At 64.6% G+C, this 15,488-nt stretch overlaps 4 protein-coding genes across 4 annotated transcripts; 2 read left to right on the top strand and 2 right to left on the bottom strand.

Moving 5' to 3' along the window:
* Positions 1-1,827: 1,827 nt before the first annotated feature.
* Positions 1,828-4,155, top strand: LDBPK_221060 (translation initiation factor IF-2, putative; the record flags this gene model as incomplete). The annotated part of the gene is made up of 1 exon (XM_003860805.1): positions 1,828-4,155. One exon carries the CDS (start codon positions 1,828-1,830, stop codon positions 4,153-4,155), a length of 2,328 nt encoding a protein of 775 aa, XP_003860853.1.
* Positions 4,156-5,396: 1,241 nt separating this feature from the next.
* LDBPK_221050 (hypothetical protein, conserved) lies at positions 5,397-8,309 on the top strand (the record flags this gene model as incomplete). The annotated part of the gene is made up of 1 exon (XM_003860804.1): positions 5,397-8,309. The coding sequence occupies one exon, from the start codon at positions 5,397-5,399 to the stop codon at positions 8,307-8,309; it is 2,913 nt and encodes a 970-aa protein (XP_003860852.1).
* A 909-nt stretch (positions 8,310-9,218) lies between these two features.
* LDBPK_221040 (hypothetical protein, conserved) lies at positions 9,219-9,710 on the bottom strand (the record flags this gene model as incomplete). The annotated part of the gene is made up of 1 exon (XM_003860803.1): positions 9,219-9,710. One exon carries the CDS (start codon positions 9,708-9,710, stop codon positions 9,219-9,221), a length of 492 nt encoding a protein of 163 aa, XP_003860851.1.
* Positions 9,711-10,202: 492 nt separating this feature from the next.
* On the bottom strand, positions 10,203-14,012 carry LDBPK_221030 (hypothetical protein, conserved; the record flags this gene model as incomplete). Its single annotated transcript, XM_003860802.1, has 1 exon — positions 10,203-14,012. The coding sequence occupies one exon, from the start codon at positions 14,010-14,012 to the stop codon at positions 10,203-10,205; it is 3,810 nt and encodes a 1,269-aa protein (XP_003860850.1).
* Positions 14,013-15,488: the final 1,476 nt, after the last annotated feature.

The following is a 15,488-nucleotide window of genomic DNA, read 5'->3' as shown; positions in this document are numbered from 1 at the left end:
CCCCTCGGCCATGACTGCCTCCCGGTGGGGAGTCTGGGCCACGGCGAGAGATGCGCCAGGTGGTGGCCAGCCCAATGGGGGAGCGACTGTGGGGCGACGTGCGAAGCGGTGAGGGGGGCGGGTGGGGGTTGAGGGGCCGAGCGCATGCGGAGCCGACTGCGTCGGCGCATTTGCTGCCGCGTGCGCGCGTGTGCGGCCGCTTCGCACCACGCGACGGTGCCTGTGACGGGGCCATCGCCGGGGGAGGGGAGAGGGGGCGGAGAGTGGTGGAGTGGAGCTGCGGACATGTTGTGTGGCAGAGAGGGGGGCTTGTAGAGAGAATAGACTGCGTATTGACGAGAAGCTAAGCGGATTAATTAAGCGAATGCAGCTTGCGGATACGGAGAGGAGGTCATCCAGAGGGATGAGGGGAGAGGGCCGGTGTGAGTGTCCATATTGTGGCATCGGTCCGTGATCGCCGGTGGCGCTTCCGACGCACGCGCTCTCTCCGGCACGCGAATATAGACCTCTTCTCCATGAGGTTCTCACCTCACGTGCCGTTCTGCCGCATCCACCTTTTTCGCCTCACATATCGCTGCCGACGGACGGGTACACACGCGTACATATACGGAGGTGTCGTTGACAAGAAGACTCTGCGTGCACCCAAGTCAGTGGAAGCCTAAAGGTGCGAAGGCTTTGGCGGAGGAGTGGCTGATAGAGAGACACACAGATACGTGTAGACAGACGTACTTGAACGTCGCGTTGGCATTTTTTTTTTAAAACCTGTACGACCGATCGCGTGCTTCGATGCATGTCGGCGTTTGTGTCGTGGCGCGGCTGACAAGGGTGCCTTACGCCCACGTGTTCGGCGCACCCAGCTCTTCGGCCTCCTATGACGTGTACCTCTCCAGCGGAGATCTTATGCAACGCTCTTCCTATCCCCTCCATCGCTTCCCTTTTCTTGCCCTCTTGACATCCGTACACGTTCGTCGGTGCTGCTCTTCGCACGTACCACCACTACCACCACCATTATCACGGTGGCACATGCCGGGAGCCGCACAAGCACACACGCACATCAAACAACGAAACGTAAAGCGAATAAGAGAAGCCAGAAAACAAAGGCGGTATAAGCAGCAGCAGCACGCGCGTGCCTCCCCCTTCCCTCCGCCCTCTGTGTGTCTGTCTTTCTCTGTACCTACTCGACAGCTCAGGTGCTTCGTCCATACACTGCCTTCCGGCTTCGCCGTTTGTGTGTGTGTGAGCCCCTCCCTTCCTCCCTCCCTCTCCGCTCTCTCCGTGTGTGTGTGTGTGCGACTGCCCGCTGTGTAGAGGCGCTTCATCGCGTTCTCCACGGCCGTGCGTCGTGGGGAGGAGGGGTATCATCGGCTGTTTCGTTTCTTGTGGTTTCCGCGCCTCCGACCCTCGTTCACATACACAGCCACACCTCGCCTTTTTTTCACAGAGCACATCTCCGTTGACGACCACGTAGGGTCCTTCACCCACCCATCACACACACACACACACACACATTCATCACAGAGAGAGACGGGAAGTGACCTCGACGCTGCTGCGTAGTTCAAACTGCCGGCGCCGTCTGGCACCCGCCCTCTCTCCAAATCTCCTTCCACCGGTCGCGTCAGAATGTGGCGTAGCTCCTCCCTTTACCATCAGTTCACGAGCGGGGTGGTCACCGTGTATCACCTACCGGCCGCCGTTGCGGCCGTTGAGGACAACACTGCTGGGCGACTGGCGCGCTCTCGGCTGATCTCGGTCGCACCATCAGGGCTGCCTTCATTCGCGGAGTACCGCCTTTCGTGCAACAGCGGCGGTGGTAGCCGCAGTAGCAGCATGGCGTCGGCAGCAATGGTGGCGTCTGCGCTGCGCACGGCTCGCCGCTACCAGTCGCAGAGCAGCCGCGTGCGACCATCGCTGCAGTGGCAGGACGGCCAGGTGGACCCGCGCTTCTCGTCGGAGGGTAACATGCGTCGGCTGAACCCAGAGACGATGCCGCACTTTGTAAAGGCGACCATCCAGAAGGATCGACGCGAGATGGGGCTGGGCGAGGTGTTCGACTGGGTGGAGTTCGCGAAAGACGCCATCTACATCCCGACCCGGTCTGGCCCGCTCTGGGTCGGCAGCGACGACCCGCGCGCGTCGAAGTTTGTGCGGCGGCGGGAGAAGATGAAGCGGCAGCCGCTGCAGCGGACGCGGCAGAAGCCAGGGACGGACCAAGCCAAGGCGCTCGAGGACCATCCCCTCCGCGAGTACTTCACGACACCGTCCAACCTGCACGACCCAATGAGCGTCGCAACGGGCCTGCACCGTGCCGGGATGATCCGCGAATATGACATCAAGCACACAGCGTCGAAGATCGAATACTTGCCACGGCCGCCGATCGTGTCTATAATGGGCCATGTCGACCATGGCAAGACGACGCTGCTGGATCACCTGCGCCACACGAACGTGGCGGCGGGAGAGGCGGGCGGCATCACACAGAATGTTGGCGCCTTTCAGGTGAAGACGCCAGACGGGCACATCATCACCTTCATCGACACACCCGGCCACGCCGCCTTCACGGCGATGCGAGAGGTCGGCGCCACGACAAACGACTTGATCGTCCTCATCGTCTCCGCCGTGGACGGGGTGCAGCCGCAGACGCGCGAGGTCATCGAGCTGGCGCAGCGCAAAGGCACGCCGATGGTGGTCGCCGTTACAAAGATCGACCGGCAGCCCGACTGCGACTACGTGAAGGACCAGCTGGTCGCAAATGGCGTGGAGCTGGAGGAGAAGGGCGGCGACGTGCAGCTCGTCAAGATCTGCGCCAAAGATGGCCGCGGCATCCCTGAGCTGCTCGAGGCACTGCATCTGCAGGCGGAACTGTGCGAGGTGGCGACGCCCACCCCGTCTCGCGCCGAGCTGTACGTTCTGGAGTCGCGCAACTTGGGCGTCAGCGAGGTGGCGGCGGTTGTGCGCTGCGGCACGGTGAAGCCCGGGCAGGTCTTTGTCACAGGCACCGTCTACGGTACGGTGAAGCGGATCCTGGACGACCACGGCGCCACGCTCGACGAGGCGAGGCCGTCGATACCGGTCGTGCTGCACGGCTTTCGTGTGCCGCCGAAGCCAGGGTCGGTGATGATGCAGGTGAGCAGCGAGAAGCACGCCGAAAAGTTCAGCTACTTCATGCGTGAAGTGTACACCGTCGAGGGCAACCGTGAGAACTACTTGCAGATTCTCAACCAAGAACGACAGGGTCTCATTCACGGCCGGAAGCCGGACAACAATATAGTGCGCGCATACAGCACCCAGGCGTTCATCCTCTCCTGTAAGGCCGCCACGTTCGGAATGCTGCAGGCGTTGCTAAAGACCATCTACGAGTTGCCGCGACTCGAGGGTGTCTCTCTGGACATCCGCATCACCGAGGTTGGTGGGCTGAAGGACTCGGACCTGATCCTGACGGGATCGTCCGGCCAGCCCGGCTGCGTCCTGCTCTTCGGCGACTGCAAGGACTCCTTCTCTCTAGACGTACCAGTCAACGTGCGGGTGTTGCGGTTCAACGTGTTGTACCACGGCATCGATGAGCTGAAGCAGGTGCTCGTCGACTCCCTGCCAAAGGTGAAGAAGACGCGCATCATGGCGACAGCGGAGTGCCTGCAGACCTTCAAGGCCTCCCAGGCAGGTCGAACCGGTAATGCCGGTGGCATGAGGGTCACAAGGGGCACGCTCGACGCGGCCCACCTTACCTTTCGCGTGTTGCGGCGACCGCAGGACTTGAAGGCAAGGCTGGCAGCGGCAGCGAGCGGCACCAAGATGAGCCCGTCCGGCGGCGACGCCGCAGCCGCGGCTGACGACGGGGCGCGGGAGGTTGTGTACGAGGGCCAGCTGAAGGAGCTGCGCCGCTTCAAAGAACTTGTACCGACCGTAGAGACGGGCCTGGAGTGTGGCGTCGTGTTGCACGACGACTTCAGCTTCCGCGTTGGGGACGTGCTGGAGCAGGTTGAGGAGTACGAGGAGAGCCGCGACGTCGACGAGGAGTACGAGGCAGCGGAGAGGCGCGAGAAGATTCTGCGCGAGACGGCCGAGATGCAGGCGCGCATGGAGGAGGCGGAGCGGAAGGCCGTCGTGGAGGCAGTGGGCAGCACAGAGCTGCATGAGAAGCTAAAGGCCGTGACCAATTAGAGCTGCACGTGGGCTCGGGATGGGGTGGGAGAGGAAGGCTGATGTGAGCAGCCAAGGGGTCGACGACGACGAAGGGCATCTCATGAGCGAGCGAGGTGCACACATGCCTGTTTCGCTTCCATCCCTTTCGTGCACGCAGTTGTGGTGGCGTTGACTTCTCGTTCAGCGAAGGCGCGCGCGGTGGCGTGGATGGTCGGTTGCGCGCTTTCACCATCGCAGCCAGCCCCCGCTGGTTTCGTCTCCCTCCCGTCTCGCTCTTGTGCTGACATACACGAAGACGCAGTCCACATGTCCATGCGGATCTTCTTGTCCTTCCTTGGTGCTTCTCCCCCTTGAATGCGCACGGGTGGGTGCTTGTGCGGGTGCGCCCCACCGCTGTGCCGTCGTGCGCGCGCTGTCGCGCCGCCTTCTCGTCGTCACTCTCGCTCTCTCCCCCCTTAATCTCTTACAGATCGCTTCGAGTGCTTTCACGTTCTCTCATGGGCGTTTGTGTGTGCTGGCGGGTGCGTGCGGTCCTTCTCTCGCCACTCGACTGCGTTTCCCGACACTCCTCGGTGTCCTTGCTGAGATGCTAAACACTTACAGATTCAAGCTCACTCTCCCTTTAACCGTTATCTTCTCTCGCATGTGCCCGCTTGCGCATCCGCGGGCGTGCACGCGTGCATCCTTGCTACTCTTTCGCGTCTCATGTGCGGTGATGGGCAAAGATGATGGCGATATGCTTGTGTGCGCGTGCGTGTGCGTACCCCCCGGCGGGGAGGTCGTGGCTGTCGTTGCGGCGGCGCAGCCCCGGGGCAAGCGCATAAGAGTGGCGATGACCACCACTTGCTCGGCACGAGGCTTACTTCAGTCTTCACGCACGCGAGCGCGCACCGGCGGCCTCCGCAAGGCTCCTCTCTCCATCTTGTTCCCTCTTCACTTCCTTCTTCCGCCTGCGTCCCCTTCTCGTTCTCGCGCGTTCTTTGTTTTGCACGTCGATCCGGAGAAGAGGCAGAGTCGCTGGCGATGTCTCCACGCCCGCCGCCACAATTGAGTCGCCGCTTCTGTGTCCCCCCCCTCCCCCTCTCTCCCCTCACCACCGATAAGCAGGCGGGTAAGCAACGGTAGAGCGATTCAAGCACACACCTCTGCTGGCGCACACGCGCTCACCTGTTGACCGACGGCCTGATTCGGCGTCACAGAGGGCGTTAACTCAGAAGAACGGGAGTGGACGGAGAGGTAACTCACTGTGTTTCGAGCGTATGCGGCGAGACGCATGGATGGCGCTGCCGTCCTGTCGCGAGGCGGCTGCCGCGGCCTCCTCGTTCTGCGCCGCAGCTGCGGTGCCATTGCGCCAGCAGCGCCGTCAGCGTTGGACGGGGGCGCCCGCGTCAGTGACGACAGCGGCTCCCCTTCTGAATCCAAGCATACACAGCAGTGATTCTTCTCGGCGACCACCCCGCAGCACGACGGTCGTCACACCGCTGCGAGTCTTGCAGTGCATCTGCGCGCGGCCACACCGTGACGGCGTCAGCCGCACCGCCTTCTCCTGCGTTCACGCGCAGCAGCGATGCTGCGCCACCACCGCCACCACCCCTGACGGCGACAGTGCCGGCCCGTCTGCCACAAGCGCAGAGGAGTTTGAGAAGGTATTTTTCGACTACCCAGTGGCAGAGCGGCTCGCCGCGCTCACCGTGGCCAGGCATGAGGTCGGTCATTGCACTGAGTCGACAGCGGCGGCTGGGACGTCAGCCACGAGTACGTCGTGGCTGTACATGCCCATGAAGGATTTTGTGAAGAAGATGTCGCCCCTCACCCGCGACGACATGTTTCGGCGAAATCTGGATGCTCTGGAGTGGATTACGCAGTCCAAGCTGCTACAACTCGTGAACGAGGGCGGCGAGGTGATCCGGCTGGAGTCGCTGCGCGCGTACCCGACTGGTGCGGGGCGCGTCAGCCAGAGCGAAGCTGCTCACCCTGCACTTTACAACGGTCTTGTGCACGTCCGCACGACCGTCCCTGCGGCATGGCTGCTCCAGGCAGGAGGGGGCGCGGGCAGCGTGCCAGAGATGAAGAGGCCGTGCTCGCAGCTGACCCATTCGACACCTTCAGGCTGTAGCGTGGCCGGTGCTGCTTCAACGGTAACCGAACCGCCCTTTACGCCGGACGAGCCGCACGACGGAAAAGACGCCGCCGCTGCGCTCTGCACCGCGGAACGAGAGGCGATCATCAGGGAAGCTCTCCTGCGAGCCCTTCGAAATTGGGACGCCGCCATGCAGCAGCGCCGCGAGCGCGCCGCTTCGGCGACCTCTGACCCCGCCCCAAACCTGCCTCGATACACTCATCTCACCACCGTGTACAACGCGATCCTCTGCGAAGCCGCTGCTACGACGAGCGCGAGTGGCGAGGACACAGAGGTAGAGGTGGCGCCAAATCTCCTGACTCCGACTGCAAGGTACATCCTGAAGCGGCTCCGGATGAGCACTCTTGAGTCCATCGTCGACAACATCGGGGTCGTCGTCACCGTGGGTAACACGGCGAGCGCGAGCGCGCAGGCACCGAACGGGTACCCGGCCATGTCATCGAGGCCGATATGGGTGGTGCGGGGAACGACCCGCAACCCAGTCACGTTCGTCGCGCTGCGCTACTCAACAGACGCGTCACCGCCACGCTTTCGCTACGTGCAACCGCGCATGACGGTCGCCACGCGCGCGAACAACTACGGCGGCTGGGGGTCGGAAAGCGTGGTGCCGACCAAGGCGGACGTGTACGAGATCCTCAAATACGTCCCCGTGAACTGGGGCTCCATCGGCAATCTCAACCTCCCGCCCGAGGTGAAGAAGAGGCACATACGCACGTCGTCGACGTTAGTGTGGTTCCGCCGGCAGCCGTTCTACTTTGAAGTGCGGGACATGAACGGAACGGTGGAGCTGCGGCGCAGCATCGTCCTCCACCCCGAGGTGCACGGCATGACGAAGGAAGAGGCGTGGGAGGTGCTGGAGCTGCAGCTGGCGACTGGGGAGGCGAACAGTCTCGTGCCGCTCGGCGTCGACGGCGCCCCCTTGCGGCCGACGGAGAGAGCCTTCGACCGCAGCGTCACCAAGTTCGTGTACCGGGTGTGTCCGACGTACTTTGCCCCGCTCTCGCTCACCATGCAGCGCTACGTGAAGAAGAACCTTACGGAGCCGATGCTCATGGCCTTTGTGCGGCGCTTCCCGCAGGACTTCGAGGTGCTCACGTCACGCTACAGTGACATACCGCTGGTCCGGCGTCGCGCCGGTGCCGACAGCGCGCGCTGGATTAGCGACTTTGTGGCGGACCTGGAGAGGTACCCGGAGGACGTCCGCGCCATCCTGATTCTCTGCAACTCCGTATGCGCCGCGTGGGATCGACCAGAGTACATCTACGTGCGGCTCTCACCGACGGAGCAGGAGGTTGTGGGTGGGTATGCTGGGATGCAGGTGGTCCTGAGTCGCCACCCGGCGGTCTTTCGTGTGGGTCGGCACTTTGTGTGCCGCGCCGACCCGTCGAATCCGCTGGCACAGCGAGAGGCAGAGCCGGCCGTCGATGACGTGACAACTATTTCCCCCATTCATGAGGAGAACCCGTACCACAGCCCGAAGGAACTGGCGCTGGTCTTCCACTATGTCATGCCCGAGGATGAGGCGTGCACGGCTGCGTACCTCGTGGACTGCTCCAGCCCGGCAATGCGGGCTGTCCTACCGCCGCGCCTAGTGACGATTGTGCAGCTGTTCCCAAAGATGTTTGCGTGCACGGAGACGTCGCCAGGGGTGTACTCGATTCGCAAGGTGAAGCAGCCGGTTCGCAGGGCGGCCCACGGCGCCGCTGGCGCGGCGAGGGACGGCCGCGGCACCGGCGACGACGCTCCCGCACTTGAAGGCAGCCGCTGCAGCGCGGAAAAGGACGCAATTCAGATGCTGGAGGACGAGCTTGCCGACGAGGACCACATGACGCGCGAGGAGGTCGTGCAGGCGGTGCGCATGCTCATCCCCGAGTCGGGGGTCGAGGCGCCGCAGCTGCTGCTGTGGGCGTCGATGAGCGTGCAGCGGGCGGCGAACGAATACTTTGGCGGCCTCTTGCGGCTTGTTGAGGCGCATCCGGGGCAGTTCCGCGTTGTCACGAACGAGCACACCAAGAAGGTTTACAGAAAGTGAAAAGACGGCCGGCGCGCCGTGTGCGGTGCTGCAGACCAGGCGATGGTGAGTAGGTGTGTGTGTGTGTGTATTATGTTGTGTGTGAGGATGGAAGCCGGTGCTTGCTCGGCGCTCATGGGCGCGCGCGTCCATGACTGTTGTCATCGCTATAACACATTTGCATAAGCAGAGAAAAGGGGGGAGGTCGGAAACAAAGGGCGGCGGGGTTTCCCACCGCACACGGCCCCCGCCGCCGGGGAAAGTAGGGGGGGGGCTGCGTTTGCGCGTGCGCCCCTTTCCCGCCCTACCGCTTGAAGCCGCGGCGCCTTCGCGCGTGCCCCTCTTCCACACCGCTCGCTTGCCCCGCCCTTACCACAAAACGCCGCCGCCCTGCCCCCGGCCAAATCGTCCCGCCCCCAGGGCCCAAGGGGGTGGGCGCCCCGCCCAAAGGCCGGCTGGCGCCGGGAAGGGGTGCACCGGCCGCCAGGGGGCGTTGGCGGATGAGAGAGGTGCGCATGCACGCTTGCGTTGCTCAGGGAGGGGGTTGGGCGGGTGATGGTGGTGCTCGTGTGGGCCCGCGTGGCGCGCCGGGCCGGGCCGGGCCGCCGCCACCGCACAGAAACGCAGACATACAGAGGATCATAACAGGGGGCGCCGACTGCGAATACTGCCGCCGTCCTCCACGGCGGCGGCAGGCTTGACTTCCGTTGCGGTAGTGCTGTTAATGGTTTTGTTCGTCGAACTTCATCCTTGAGACACCGATACACACCCACACACCCACACCCACACCCACACCCACACCCACACGCCCCGATACACGCGCACTGAAGCCGCCGCACCGGCGGCGGGCGACAAGGCTGAGCGGGAGACACACCACGAAAGAAAAGAGGAAGCTGTAAAGAGGCATCAGAGAGCACGAACGCTAGGCATTCACTTGCGACGCTCGTAGATTTCGCGTGCCGGGAAGGGCAGGGGCGAGCGGTTGTACCGATGGAAATGCACGGAGTCATAGCCGACGTAGCCATCGTCGGCCTTGCCCTGAATCTTGGTTGTGTTGCCTGGGTACATGCGCAGCAGGCCCCACATGTGGCGCACAAAGAGGTGCTGCAGGTGGTACTCCTGATACTGGATGCGCCGGTACCACGTCGTGAGCTGCGCGCCGCGCGAGCGTTTGTACCCGGTGGCGTCGCCGACACGCGGCGGCGGCTTGCACATGTGGAAGCGCTTCAGGTCGTTCTGGATGACAGCGGTGCGGCGCAGCGGCAGCTGATCGATGCCCATGGTAAAGTACATCACCTTGTGCTTCACCATTCGCTCCGGCTCGGCCCACCACTTCGGCCCCGTGCGGATGACCGAGATGGGCGGTGTCGCGACGGACCGCGTGAGATACGTGTTGAGCTGCGCGGCGGTCTGGCGCAGCATGATGGGCCAAAAGTTCCTTGTCGGATAGCTACAACGAAGACTGGAATAGGCGGGGCAAACAACAAAGGAAAGAGGTACACAAGACGCGCACATGCGGGCGGCATCGTGCAATTCGCAGGAGAGGCGCGGATGTGCGCGCGTGCGATTTCCGACGCCGCAGCAGGCAAGGCAGGCAGGCGGAGAGAAAGGAGATGAGCAGATGAGTGAGTGGGTTCGTGTCGGTGTGTGCGCACGTGTGTGTGCGTCAATGCCGCGACGTCAGCGCATCGACGCCGTTGACAGTCGCCATCGAGCTGAAAGCTCGCCTGCAGATGCAGCGAGAAGGCGCGGGCCGTCCAAGAACGCTGACGATGGCGTAAAGCAATACAGAAGACGACCGGATCACTTGTGCGTAGCGGCAAGCGAAGTGCGACTAGAGAAAGCACACAGAGGTAGAGACACACATGCACACGACACCGATTCACGCACGCGCAGATGCGAGAGAATTCACAGCTAAGACTCCGTTTCGTCACCCTCGAGCCAGTCCTCCGTGACCGCCGAGTTCGCCGCATCGTCATCGTCCAGCCAGTAGCCGCTGCTGCTCATGGCGCCGTCTTCCCCACCAGCCCTGACATGTGCCACAAGCTTCAGGGCCGCCTGCGCGCGCCGCTGTCGCTCTAGCTCACGATGGAGGCTTTCCCGCCACGCATCCTCCTCGCTGAAGGCGGCACGCGCAGCAGCATTTTCGCCCGCCGCCAGACCCGGTGGCGATGCCGCCGCGCTTGCCATCGGAGCCCCAAGAAGGCCAGTGAAATGCGCCGCCGGCAACGCCACCCCGTTCATCGTGTCTGACCGCTCCGTGGCGCAGCCGCGACGCCGGGCCGCTGCCGCGGCAGCCGCACCCACTGCTGGCGAGGACCTCACCTCCACTTCCCCCTCGGCTGGTGCCATGCCATGGGCAGGGGCTACACCGTCACGGCCGCCGACCGGCGCCACGTTCCCCTTCGCTGCAGTCGCTGCTGCTGCGGCGGCGTTGGCCGAGGGGGAGGATGGGCCCAGCAGGTACACGCGTGCCCACTGGTAAATGACGCCCTCGGCGGTGATGGCCACAAGGAAGCGGCCGTTCGGCGACCACGCAACACCGGTACAGCGCCCACCGTACGGCATGGGCAACGTGGCAAGCACGTGACTGTGACTGCGGTGTCTGCCGTCGTCGTACGCCGCCGCCTTGTTGCCAGGCTGCAGAGAGCCTACACCCGGGGTGGGGATTGCGGACACGCCAGCTGGGGGTGTGCGCTGCACTGACGGTGACGGTGTCGCAACGTGCAGCAGCGGCTCCACCCGCACGAAGCCTTCCTCGCACGGCGTAGCGACGACGATCAACCGCGGGTTATCAGGGGACTGCACCGCGCCAACGCCGAGGTGCCGCAGCCGACTTGGGCTCGTCGTCTTCAAGAGGGGGTACAGACAGTAGCTGACCTGTGGAGTTCCTGCAGCGACCACGCCCCCTCTGCCTCCGGCGCTGCCGCGTCGACCACCGGGCTGGAGCTGCAGGAGCACCCCAAGGGCGTAGATGGTATCACACGGTAGCGTAACAAGTACGAGCAATGGACAGACAGCATCGAGAGCGTCGTCGCGCAACTGGTGAAGAAAATCGCCTTCGGAGGGTGCGGTGGCAGGTGCGGCAGCGCCGGCGGTGGATGCAGTTGCCATGGACCCCTTCGCTGCCGTCGATGCTAGCTTCCGTTCGTGCCTTGCAGGTGCAAGACCAGAGTGGGCCGCGGACGGAGGTGCACCGTCACCGCCCCTCCAGAGCGCCGAGAACGTCTCCGACAGACGCGACGGCCATCTGGCGAGGACCTGCGGGAGGCTGCTGTTGTCGTCGCTTGTGACTGTGACGGCAGTGAAGGCGGCGGGCCCGCCGTGCAGGGCGGCCTGCGGGTGCGCGTCGCTTCTGCCGCGAGAATCGCGTTGATTTCGAGCAACGCCATCCGCGGCAGCAGCACCCGGCAGCGCCGCCGTCCAGCACGCGCGATTCTGCTGCGCCACTGCGCGGAAGACCTCCGCGGCTGACTCGAATGGGTGTCGTGGAGCGGGTCGCGGACCAACGGCACCGCCATCGCTCGTGCTCTGCGCCGACGCTGCACCCCGCCGTGGCCCACAGCGGCGGAAGAGGCTGTGCAGCTGCGATATGTGGAGGGTGCTAACCCCCAACGCGGCGATGCCGCCCAGCTGCTCCGGCAGCGCGAGTGCCGTGACACGACGAAGCTCCGGGAGCTGGTAGAGCGGGGTCGAGAAGGCTGCCATGCCGTCACCACTGCTGCCGACCGTGCCGTGGGTGCCGTGCAGGAGGGGATCGACCACGTAGGTCGGGGTGCGAGCGTGCTTGCCCGCGCCGCTGCCGGCCAAAGCGGTGGGGGAGGAGGCAGCGGTGGTGGTGCGCAGGGTTGCCCTGGCCACGACGTCGCCGGCGCGGTACGTCCACATCACAACAGTACCGCCGGCATCGCCTGAGAAGAAGAAGGGCGAGGCGACAGGGTCGACAGCGAGGGCGGTGATGGCCCCTGACGATGCGGCAGACCCGGCGCCGGCCCTGCCTCTGCTGTGGCTCTCCACGGCACTCTTGTGATGGACCTTTACCGTGCTCGCCGCAGCGCGTGCCAGTGCGGCGCCAGCGACGTTCGTCACAGGTAGCCCTGTGGAGCTGTTGTAAAGATGCAGCTCGCTGCTGCCGAGGTAGCTGACCAGGAGGTAGTTGTTGTTCTGCGGCATGAAGTGGACGAGGTGCGGCGCACGCTGGCTGGCCGCGCCGTCGACGTCGGCATACATGGAAGTCGATGCCGCTGCCGACGATGGCGACGTTGAGGATGCCCACACAGCGCTGATGCGGCGCAGCTTGGCGCTCGTGCTGGCGTTCCACACGATCACGCACCCGTCCATCCCTGTCGTCGCGAACAAGGCCCCGTCGTCGTTGAAGGCGATGGAGAGGATGGCTGCCGTGTGGCCGGCGAGGGGGACGGGCAGCAGCTTTGAGGGACCGCCGCCCGGCGCGTCGCCGACCGCACCTGAGGAGTCTCCCGCCCCTGTGGTGGTGCCCGAGGCGGCAGTGGCGGCCGGGTTCGCGCTCGTCGGCGCGTACGGGGGCCAGAGACTGCCGAGAGGCGTTGCTCGCATCGCCTCCGCACCGCCACCGGTGGGCACCCGCCAGAGCAGGCCCGACGACGTCCCGACCAAGTACTCATCCGCGGCGCGCGAGAATCCGAGACACGTCGCTTCCAGCGCTGGCGCCGGGTCGCAAAGGCGCGCGCGGCCCTTCAGCTGGCGGAGGTCGATCACACGTGCCTCGGGCGAGAAGAGGTAAGACACGTACGGGGCCACCACCCCACGTTCGATGGCGTCCATCTCCGCCATGTAGCTCAGCTGCGTGTTGGCCGTAGAGGAGAAAAGCATCGAGCGCCGGCGGTGCTGGCTCTCGAGCTGCTGCTCTCGCTGCCTCTTCACAGGCTCCTCGCTGCCCTGTGCCCGAGCGGCCGTGCTCACAGCTTCTCCAGGCGCGTTCAGTGCGCAGAAGCCAGCAACCGGCGCTGCTTCTGCTGCGCCCACGGCGGTTTGGGCGGTGCTGGACGACTCTATGGACCACTCCGAGGACATCGGTGTTGAGGAGCGGCTTGCGGTGTGCTGTGTCGACGTAGATGGCACGCGGCAGAACACCTCGCGCGTGGGAGTGTCGCCGTAGCACCCCATGAGGGGCAGCAGCGGCGCATGCGGGTCGTAGCGGCCGTCTAGAGGAATAGTCAGCGGCGTGAACGGCTCCGACGGTGGCGAGCGAACCCCACGCGCGAAAGACGTCCGCGAACTGCTGGCGCTCCACGAGGCCGCACTGCCGCTCCAGCTGTCACAGCCGGACCTCGAGCATACACACGAGAAGTTGCATGAGGAGCGTGAGGAGTGGGGGAGGCACCCGTCTGCGGCGTGGGAACTGCTGCCGCTGTGGGACGGCCCCGGCGACGCGGGCCAGCGAGTGCGCGTAGGCGAAGACGCCGCGACGCTGACGTTGACACCCTCGCTACTCCGCTCTAGCTTCTCTCTAAGCCGACTGCCACGGTAATGACCGGCGTGGCGGTGGCCGGCAGCGGGGGTGTGCCGCATTTCACTCCTAGTCAGAGGCGAGGCCGCCAGCGCCGCAGTGCCAGCCTCGCGCAGCGTCCGCGCGAGGAAACTGATAGAGCTGTTGCCGAAGACGCCTGCGGGGTGCGATGTCTTCGTCGTTGGCGTGCTGCCCTGATGCCGCAACGACGGCCGCACCTGCTTGTGCTTGGACATCGCGTTAATGGTGGCACTTTGAGTTGGAGCTGGAGCACTACTCACCGCCTCACGGGCGCCGCAACACCACCGATGATGGTGGTGATGATGCCGTCGATGGTGGCGATGTCGGTCTTCCTGCTCTGGGTGATGGAGCGAGGGCTGATGGCGGTGAGGGGGACCCTGACTGCCACTCACGGAGGGCGGCGTCCGAAGCAGCAGCGCGAGCGGGCTCGGGCTGTCGCCGGCGCTGTCCCGCGAGTGACGAGAGGCGGACACACTTGACAGAAGTCGCTGGTGCCGATGGGGAGAGTGGCCGCACCGACAGCGCTGACCTCGCTCATGCGGCGGGGGCGACTGATGGGGAATCTCGTGCATGCTGCTTGCAGGGCTGGGAGGGGCAGTATGCTTGCCACGGCCTGCACGGTGCGGAGAGATGCCGGGGCACGGGCCTGAAGTGGTGGCGGTCGACGGCAAAGCGTGTGACATCTGAGCTGCCGCTGGCGGCGGTGTCGAGGCAAGCCAGTCGCTCATGTGACCGTCGGCGGCGCTGGTGGAAGTAATGGCCACATCCGGGAAGATCGATGGAGCCCCAGATGCTGCAGCGGAGAGGAAGCGAGCAGCTACGACGCCAAGAGGCTGCGACAGCGCGTTGCGCACCATGTTCGCCGCCGTCGCCGATGCCGTCGTCGTCGGCGCCGCTGCGGCGGCCGCCGCTTGGCGAGCATCTCGACGCTGCTGGCGAGTGGCATCGCGCACCTTCTTCTGCTTCACTCGCTGCTCCAGTGGGGCGAGAGGGAACTCGAGGACCAGCGGGCAGGGAGGGGGCGACGACGCTGCTGCTGCGGCCGCAGTTGGCGCAGCATTGCGATGAGCGGGTGGGGAGGAAGACGCCTGAGACAATTCTGACGTTGCCTCCGCCGCTCCGGCCACCGGGTCACGGTGCTGGCTAACGTGATCTCCACCTCCTTCCTGCTGCGCACAGCGAAGCGCGCTCACCTGTTGGAGGACGGTGCGCAGGCGTGCCTCAGCACGGAGGGCGCGCGCACGAGCCGCCTCCGTCGGTGATGGGAGTTGCTGGGGCGGTGGGGCAGTCGAGGGGGTGCTGTAATGCATCGTCACTATCAAGTCGGCGTGTGTGTATGCTGCCGAACATGCACGGAAGAAAGGGAGCAGAGAAAAAGGCAATACATTGAAGCAGTTCAAGGCACAGAGGATCAGCGGCGGCTGCAGCTGCCGTGGTGGTGGTGGTGGTTAGAATGTGCAGGGAGCCGTAAGAATGTACACGCACATTGACACACTCCTCTGTAAAAAAAAAGACTCGATGCGCAAGCACAGAGAGAAAAGCGAGGGAGAGGAAGCAAGGTGTGAGGGCGGCACGATACATGACGCATGGCGGATATCGAGATGTGTGAGTACGGTCAGAATCACCACAAGAGAAGAGGGAGAGGGAAGAAGATCCCCCCCCTCCCCCCCCACCCCACCACACACACACAC

This window comes from Leishmania donovani, chromosome 22 (assembly GCF_000227135.1).
Source record: "Leishmania donovani BPK282A1 complete genome, chromosome 22".
NCBI lineage: Eukaryota > Euglenozoa > Kinetoplastea > Trypanosomatida > Trypanosomatidae > Leishmania > Leishmania donovani.
Note: the sequence above shows the minus strand (reverse complement) of the source record. Positions and strands in the feature narration are given on the sequence as shown.